The sequence below is a fragment of the Nannobrachium achirus genome (genome assembly GCF_963921795.1).
Source record: "Nannobrachium achirus genome assembly, chromosome: 6".
Lineage (NCBI taxonomy): Eukaryota > Metazoa > Chordata > Actinopteri > Myctophiformes > Myctophidae > Nannobrachium > Nannobrachium achirus.
The window spans coordinates 65,480,233-65,490,030 of NC_137815.1; the positions used below are offsets into that span (position 1 = coordinate 65,480,233).

Consider the following 9,798-nt stretch of genomic DNA (forward strand, 5'->3'; position numbering starts at 1 on the left):
CTAGAGAGAAAACCACTGTCTTAGAGCAGTGTTTTGATTGGCTAGAGAGAAAACCACCGTCTTAGAGGGGTGTTTTGATTGGCTAGAGAGAACCACTGTTTTAGATCAGTGTTTCTATGGGCACGTTGCACGGCCCAATCACCTTAATGGAAGAGGTGTAAGGCACACGGATGTCCTGGGTGTGATTGGTGAAGAGCTCAGGGGGCGTGGCCTGGATCTCCCATGGCCGAGGGGCCGTCTCTGTGTAGAAGTCTGCCGGCTCGCCTGTCAATCAAAAACAACAGCTGTCAATCACAATATGTCATGTGCTAAAAGAGTGACTATGAGAGAGCTATTCCCTCGCACAATGTAAGCCAATGACTTGTTTTAGAATGTAAATTTATGATCAATGGAGCAACCGAGCAAAGTTATTATTATTATTATTATTATATTAATAAACGTGGGCAGTTTCCACGATTATATACTGTGATAAATCCACCTCAACCCCTCCCCCCCTCTAAAAATAAAATAACAAAGCGTGGTGCGTGCATGTGTGCGTGCACCTTCATGAGGTTTGTGGGCCCACTCTGTTGACCTGGACTCAGTGAAGGTCTCCAGTCGATACTACACACACACACACACACACACACACACACACACACACACACACACACACACACACACACACACACACACACACACACACACACACACACACACACACACACACACACACACACACACACACACACAAAATCAGCTTCTTTGAAACATTAAGTATATATTGTAATAGAATGAAATAACAAGGGATATCGCCTTTTACGTCTTAAATTTGTGTTAATAGGACATCAGATGTCGGCAGCGGCTTGTGATTGGCTGGACCAGAGGCAAGCCAGTGCAACAGACTGCTCTGCTGTGTGGAGAGGGGAGTCGCTGAAGTTGAAGTAGATAACGTTTATTGAGACAGACACCTGTCAGTCATTCTGACCTTGTGAATTATACATTTTCTTGATGTTTGTCATCACGCAAGACGTTTCTGTTTAGTGGCTGGGCTTAGGACTCTAATTGTTTCATTATAATACACAAATACTCGAATTCTTCACTTTTTTTGGCATCCAGTGTTAGGTATGGCCATATTACCACTACAGATATGCTCTAAAAGTGTGAAACATATATTTTTGATTGCATTTTGACTTTAATAGGAAAGAGTATAGCACAGCAAGACAAGTTTATTTGTATGTAACACATTTCAACAACAAGGCAATGCAATGTGCTCTACACAAAACATCAAACAAAGGAAACAATAAAGACAGCAAGGCTCATAAACCTTGCTTATAAAATAATGAAGAATGAATCACACCACTGCATAATGTTGGGTGGAAAGCTTGTATTGCATTGCTAAAACCACAGGATGTTACTGCAACACACACACCCACGCCCGCACACCCGCCCGCCCGCCCGCCCGCCCACCCACCCACACACCCCCACACACCCACACACACACACACACACACACACACACACACACACACACACACACACACACACACACTACGAAATCACTCAAGAAAGAGGAACTTGACCGTAATGATGCACAGAGTTACACAAGATGATTTAGACTAAATTGGGAACACTGGGTATTCTGAAATGTATGTTGAATTCATACTTGACTTTAATTACGCTTTATTGTTTTTTTCTATTTCTGTAAAAGTCTTTATATTCCTTTAATAAATGTATCTGCTAAATAGATTATTCTAAAATCTTATTTTTATAAGCAACATTATGAAATGTACAACATTACTGTGTTCTAAGGGTGGCCTAACTTGTTTGGGAATTGATTAAGAGTGTTTAGTTAATATAAAAATAAAATAAATCCAATTATCCTCGATGCAAAATAAATACTCTGATCCCACGCCAACAGTTAATGTTGGTAGAAATGTAAAAATGTAATGTAAGTTACTCTGAAGGTGTGGAAGGGCTCCATGGTGGTGATCACTTACTCTGAAGGTGTGGTAGGGCTCCATGGTAGTGATCACTCCGTCCACAGCAGGTGACTTGCTGTAGCAGCAGCTGGACGAGGCGTAGTCTTTGAAGGCGTCCCGCGCTACGTCCTCACTTAGCGACGGAATACTGCATGAATGAAGAGCAACAAGGTATGAATACACAGAACAAATGAGCGGTGAATAAAGTACTCAAATGTTTTGCTTGGGTATCAATATTGCAATGTAGAAATACTCTGTTTAGAAGTAAAAGTACAGAATTCAAAATTCACTTGAGTAAAAAAAAAAAAAAAAAAAAAACGACGAAAGTGTTAGTGGTATCAAAATGTACTTAAATTACCAAAAGTAGAAAGTACTCATTATGCGGAATGTTTGGAGTGAAAGTACAATATTCACCACTGAGATTTACTGGAGCAGAGGTAAAAGTACAGAAAATTGGAAACACTCCATTAAAGTAAAAAATTCAAGAAATAATAAATAAATAATGGTCCCTGGCACGGCAAGAATTTCATGGAGGCCATGAAGGCCACGGCCGCCGTTGCCCCTCAGTTTGGCCTTGTGCCCCTCAAACCAATGGCATGACTTGAGGCCACAGTGGCCTTAAAAGGAGTAGTTCACCCCCAAAATTACTTTTTTTCCATTGATTAGTCACGCCATGGAGACTAGAGTTCAATAATATTTTTTGGTTTTTGTCACATTCCTAAGACAAAAATTTTATTCGAGTAAATTTACCCCATTGATTCCGGATGGGGACCCGTTTCTAAACGGGTCCCCATCTGGTACGAATGGGGGTAAATTTATTGTTATCACATTTTTGTCTTAGGAATGCGACAAAAAACTAAAAATATTATTGAAGATTTACTATTCTGTCCATAACGGCACATAACTCGGTAACGGCGCTGAGTCGGCTCATGCGACCGTCGCAATGCTCAACACGGCGACTCGCTCGCTACCGCTCGTTCGGCGATGTCTCACGTGGCTCATGAGACGGCGCGCCTCTGTCATCTCCACCGAAAACAAGCGCTACGCCCTTGGTCCATTGTTGGAAACGGGATGCTGTTTTGATTCACGCAAGTAAAGTATGTTTCTTACCTCCAGTCATCTTGTCCTGGTGCAGGAGTGGGAGGAGCTACAGGTGTCGGGGGGATGGGGGGAGGGAGGTAGCCACCTTGACAACAACAAACACCAATAAACAATCAGTGGTGGAATGAGTACTCACTCACATGTGTTACTTAGTATGTGACTTCGCCCTGTGTTTACATAACAAAACAATGACATGCATTCGTGTACCCATCATCTCCCTCTACAGCAGCAGTCATTTCATTCACGTTCACGGTAATGATCCGTTCAAAAGATTTGTTCGCGTTCACCGTTCATAACGCGATCGTCCTGTGAAAAACATTACCGGGAGCCTTTTATTACGTTGCAAGTCACGTCCTGTGTGCCGGGGGGTATTAGGGGGAGGGGGCGAGGGTGTGAACCAAAGTGTGAACGACACATTTTAGGGATTTGAACGAATCGTTCACGAGTCTCGCAAATGATTCAATTCCAATGAACGAATCACTCATGATTCATGAACAACACATAACTATCAGCCAAGTGTGGTGGTGTTTTAGCCTGGCATGGCCTGACAAATATCACTGCGTACTGTGCGTAGAGGGGAATTTTTTTCATATACATATATTTTTTCTTTTCTTTTTTTCTCGTTTGGTTTCCAGGCTAGTGGTGCTTACCTGTAGAAACACATAGTTCTCTCGCTGTATTTTGGCGTTTTCACTGTTTAGGTGTACAGGGATATGTGTCTAGGACCGAACTAGTAGGACTTTAGGCTCTAACATAGAACTGAACTATTAGGACTTTAGGCTCTAACATAGAACTGAACTAGTAGGACTTTAGGCTCTAACATAGCATGAACCAGTAGGATTTTAAGCTCTGAACAGGACTGAACTTACATGGTTCTGGTGCCACCCTGCACTGGTATGCTAGACTAGAGCATTCAGGGCCATTAAAGGGGAGATAAAGTGGACCAAAGTCAAGTTAACTTACTTTTTGTGCACAGTTATATATGTGTGTGTGTGTGTGTGTGTGTGTGTGTGTGTGTGTGTGTGTGTGTGTGTGTGTGTGTGTGTGTGTGTGTGTGTCTAGGACCGAACTAGTAGGACTTTAGGCTCTAACATAGCACTGAACTAGTAGGCTTTAATAGCACTTAACTAGTAGGACTTTCGGCTCTAACATAGCACTGAACTAGTAGGCTTTAATAGCACTTAACTAGTAGGACTTTCGGCTCTAACATAGCACTGAACTAGTAGGCTTTAATAGCACTTAACTAGTGGGACTTTAGGCTCTAACATAGAATTGAACTAGTAGGATTTTAAGCTCTGAACAGGACTGAACTTACATGGTTCTGGTTCTGGTGCCACTCTGCACTGGAATGCTAGAGCATTCAGGGCCATTTGCTTCAGTGAGCGTACTGAGAGCAACATTATTATAGTTAAATGAAACAAAAGTAAAATAGCAGTAACAAACTATCAAAACTGAAAAACGAAAACTAACAAAATAACAAATACGTACAATCGTACATTGAATTTACAAAACATTTGGCACCAGACTGATTCTATAGGTTATTAGTTTAATAATAATAAAAGATAAAACTATAATAACCTTGTACAGTAGTCAAGCTTTGAGATGACTCCTGATCTACAAGCTCACAAGAGTTGTAGATCTGATTTTGAGCTTGTAGATCTGCTACAGGTGAAGTATAAAATAGGCCTTAATTGGTTAATGTATGTTTTTGTAAAAAGAAAATAACAATAATAATAATGTAAGTATCTTGTAACTTAGTAGAGTAGAGTAGAAGTAGAAGTGTGAAGTCTGCAATCTTTTTACATGCTGAACAACAAATCGTAATACAGAACCATTTAGTCGATTGCGTTGATTAGTTGACACACAAGCAAGATGAAGTCGGCTAAATATCGGTTCCCGTAATATTTCCCCTATGAGTGCACACACAGTTTATCCCCCGGCTCCACCAGGCGTGTTGAGCGTTGCATCAACGCTGGCAACGCTCCCGTTTTAATTAATGAAGGGTGCTCCAGTGCTCCACTGCCAACGTCAACGTCGGACACTCAAATTTGCCCCGGTTCATTTTTTGACGCCGTCTTTTTGGTGGAGCCCTGGCCCTAGCTGATCCCATCGCCACAGAGGACGAGACGGTCGGCTAAAGAGTTTCACATAAAAACCTTCACAATACTTACTTTACCTCCTCCCATCAAAGTACTGGAGTAAAAGTTCTTACAGTAGTTACATCACCTCCTAGGCCTGTCACAATTATTACATAATCTTCTTAATCACAATTATTATTTCGTCATAATCGTCTCCATGTTGAAAATGTCCATACATTTTAAAATATAACAAAGCAGAAATGGCTTTTTTATATTTTGTTTATATTTCTTTTGTTATCTACCCGGTGCAATTTTGGATAACAAGGCCTAAAAGGCCAAACAGAAATTGTATTTGTATTTCGATGTTCCCATGTTCAATGCCAAAACAAAATTAAATCTTGAATAAAAATTATTTGTATGACAATGAATCGTCAACTTAAAAATACAATTGAGTTAGTGTACCTCCTCCCATCACAGTGTCTTCATACCCTGGCACAGTGCCAAACATGCTGGCTGGGGGGGCAGAGGGTCCCGCGGCCAGCGGGGGGGCGTATGCAGGTCCCGAGGACACCGGGGCGTATACAGCTGCAAGACAAAAAAGTTATAATTAAAATAAATAATATTTATAATTTGTATCATCCATTTACCTTATTCAAATGGGTCTCACTCTCAACCTTAGCTGAGAGAGAGATGAAGCAGGGACCCCCTATGTACAATTGTTACAGATTAAACTTTAATAGATTTCAAAGAGAAATTCTAGGGTTAGGGTTATCATCATGGTAATGTACGTACATTTAAGTTATACTGTTTGTTATTTACTGTACATATAATACCGAAAGTCTGACCGTCTGACTGTCTGCTGACATCACGCATGCTGACATCACTGATACTACAAAGTGTCGCCACCATGGCAACAGCCGCATGCTGAAAAAATGCCCAAATTTGGAGATGAGCTTGGTTCTCCTGTCCAACATACTTCTGGGACTCCTACATTCAATCCCTAGGGGCAGCAGTGGCTCAGGGGTAGAGAAACCATCATTAGAACACAGAAGGTTCCCAGTTCGATCCCAGGCTCCCCCTGAGTTAATGTCGAAGAGTCCTTGAGCAAGACTCTGAACCCTAGGCCTAGTTGCTCCCGGTGAGCAGGTTGGTGCCTTGCATGGTGTCCTCCGCCATCAGTGTATGAATGTGTGTGTGAATGGGTGAATGTAATGCACAATCTATGTAAAGCGCCTTGGATAAAGGAACTATACAAATGCACTGTGCATACCCAAGCCAAACGAGGCATGGAATAGTTTTCTATAAATATGTTGGATTCCTGTAAATGTATATTTTTGTTTGGCTTAATTTTAATGTCTACTCAGGCTTTTGTTTCACCCCAGACAGTTTCTAAATTGCTTGATTCAGTAGCCTATTTAGATATTTGATTATTCATTTCAGACACGCCCCCTTCCTAAATAAACCAATTGTGACTTCAAACTCCATTTTAACCATGATACTCTTTGAAAACACACGTCTCTGCTTCTGGTGACCAATATTGTCCTTCTAATGAATTTTAGGCATGGGATAATCAATGGGGACCGGTCATTATGCAAGGGATAATGTCTGGGTCAGCTGTCATTATTGAGAAATAAAATCTCGACAAAATCCCGACAGGATGATAGCCACCAGACCAGACATTATCCTGCTTATTACACTGCTACTTAATAAATCAATTAATACATTGACCCGAAAGTACCGAAAGTAAGAATATGGATATGAACAACTTGACTTTTTTATTTTTCCTTTTTTTGAGTAAAACATCTTTTCAGGATTTGACTGACCCCCCTTACTAATTCTGAGGAACCCCCGTCCAACACCCACAGTTTAAGACCCCCCCCCCCCTTGCTGCAAAGCTGGACATACGCTGTAAATAGGCCACGCCCATCCATGCCCACATAAACACATGCTATATCACATGTATGAAAATACCATCCACAGCACAGAGTTGAGTTGAGTTGAGTTCAGTCAGTCAGTCAGTCAGTCAGTCAGTCAGTCAGTCTGTCTGTCTGTCTGTCTGTCTGTCTGTCTGTCTGTCTGACTGACACACTCTCTCTCTCTCTCTCTCTCTCTCTCTCTCTCTAGGATTACAATAGCAACTCAGCATTTTCAGGGTGCATTAACAAGAAAGCCAGTGACGCGATTGAACTGAGCTGACCCCTTTCCACACACACACACACACACACACACACACATAGAGGGGAGCGGCGCTTCTGATCTAGGCTACTGCATAAAGCAACAACACAATGTAACAACTTAACACACTGTCTACGACACACAACGTAACACAACGCGACACAGTGTAGCACAGTGCAACAAACGGTTGCACACTGTGCTACAACGGACGCACATTATAAACCTAAGAATACGTGTTTGTGTGTGGCTTAACAGTGATTTATGATTAGCTATCGTTTTAGTCGAGCTTTGCCTGCCTGTCAAAAAAAGAAAAAAAGAAAAAAAAACAGATCTCCAACTTGGACACTTGGAGATCTGTTCTTGGTGGGCGCACCGTGCACGCACGCACGCACCAAAGTAAGCCAATAAACGTGGACGGTGTTAATTAAAATCCGACCGCTATGACTGTCGAAGACTTGGAATACTGGATTACTGACCCGTCATGGTGTCGGTCTGTCCGATGATCGCCACACAGACACTGTTGCATACGATGAAGAAGATGACGATGATGAAGCGTATAACGTCGCGTGTCACACAAACACACAAGAGGACGCGCACACACTACACACTCTTCTCGAGACCACAGAGTAGATTGACTGAGGAATGTTCAATGTTCTGACCGCAAGCCACGCCCCGTGGACTTGATCGACAGCTCTGGCCACGCCCCACACAGGGGAGGTTTTGCTGAGGCATGTCTTGTGTTTCGCTAGAAGCACTTGCACATATTTTTCAGGTCAAAGAGGACACATTGTTGGCATATTTGTCCCAATAATGACACTTCCCCCAAAATGTACAGGAACAAATACAACTGTAATGTTCAAATATTGTGAAAATAGCATCTTGTAGATCGGCTATATATTTATTTTACTATTTTAAATAGGGCTCAAGTATTTAGTTCATAATGTAGCCTACTCTTTTCTCTTCCTAAAGATTTAGTGGAGTAATGTTGTATTTGTCTTTGAAATGTAGTGGAGTGAAAGTTATGAGTTTAAAAGAAATTATTTTAATGCTAATACTAAAATAAAATATGATTAACCTTTACTGAATGAATGAATGAATGAATGAATGAATGGATGGATGGATGGATGGATGCATCTTTTATTAGACAGAAATGTAAAATGTAAGTACAGTCAAAACACTTAGTCTAAAGCCTCTATCAGAGTCTGCGGTGAAGAGCTATCCACAGTCAGAAAATAAGTGGAGGCCATCATAGTCAGTCACGGCGGAGTCCTATTCACCGTGACTGTCTGGTCTAGATCAACCATCACATCAGTGAACGGGGTGAAGAGCCTATCTGTCTGAAAGTAAAAACACAGAGATGTGTCGGGACTCGCGGTGGAAAGCTCTTCACCGCGAGGAATGACATAACGTTGTAGTTTTATGACTCAAAAAGACTACACCGCGGTGGGTAGCTCTTCACCGCGGTACTGACTCTGATAGAGGCTTCAAAAGGATTACACGAAAAAAGTCGTTAAGGTCTTGTTTCCATTGGGGTCCTAGGTATTCAATTCATCAATAAAGTAGCACCAAAACATTCAATATCATCACAAATATAAGTGCAGGGTAGGAAAGGGTGGGTGGGGGGGTCGACTGTCCAAGTGATAACTACCTTTGTCAGGGCTGTTTTATAGGAAGCCATTAAGCCAACAAACTACTTCTTTTTAAGGGATGGGGTCATGGCATTCCACACTTGGGTGCCGGTGCTGTATAAGGAGAATTATACAACAGATAGTCTGGCTCTCAATGGAAAACATGCTCTCCAACCGTGCATATAACGAGCACTATACTGCACTGTCTCTCATCAAGTAAAGAAATCAGCTGCGTTGGTCACGAAAGACAGCAATCGCTCCTCTCTCCCCACACTATGCTAGGCGGCTAGGCTAGCGGTTTTCATGTGACGTTCAGGGACATAGTTAGCCTCGTACCCGCCCCTCTTCCAGAAACCATTTCACTTCTGGAATCCTCCTGGAGAACGGAAGTTGGTCGTTTACTAGGCTAGGACATAGTATAGCTAAATGTGGCATTAAAAAATTACAAATTCCTATCGAATATCTTAATTACAATGAAATGAAGTTGACATGTTTTTTTTAACAGTTGTATAATCGCAATATTACACTCGAGGGATTTACCCATGTCTGTTCTGTGGGTGGGTGTTACCAGATTGTTGTTTACTCGCTGATCCAGGTGAGATACGGTAGAATACAGAGATAAGTGTGTGTGTGCGTGCGTGCAAGCTTGCGTTCGTGCGTGCGTGAGTGCCAGTGATGACCCGAGGGTGTGCAGCTCTGAGTCACCATGTATGAGTGACCCATGGCACTGAGGTCATGTTCATCGAGCGGGAGCTGAAAGGGTTAAGAGGATTATAAGCTACAGACAATAGCGCTGCACTGACTGCCTGCTAATGTTAATGCTACTGTGATGAATAATAATATTAGCATAATATT

At 41.9% G+C, this 9,798-nt stretch overlaps 1 protein-coding gene across 1 annotated transcript in view; it reads right to left on the bottom strand.

Annotated features, from left to right (window-relative positions):
- The window catches only part of LOC308287364 (protein SSUH2 homolog), an 18,928-nt gene extending 10,995 nt beyond the window's left edge, over window positions 1-7,933 (bottom strand). The window contains exons 1-6 of the mRNA XM_080728513.1: window positions 7,792-7,933; window positions 5,603-5,725; window positions 3,072-3,147; window positions 1,980-2,109; window positions 543-603; window positions 143-264 (exon numbers count right to left, since the gene is read on the bottom strand). Coding sequence (XP_080584639.1) covers window positions 143-264; window positions 543-603; window positions 1,980-2,109; window positions 3,072-3,147; window positions 5,603-5,725; window positions 7,792-7,798 — 519 coding nt within the window. The 5' untranslated portion in view covers window positions 7,799-7,933. The remainder of the gene's footprint in view (window positions 1-142; window positions 265-542; window positions 604-1,979; window positions 2,110-3,071; window positions 3,148-5,602; window positions 5,726-7,791) is intronic.
- Window positions 7,934-9,798: the final 1,865 nt, after the last annotated feature.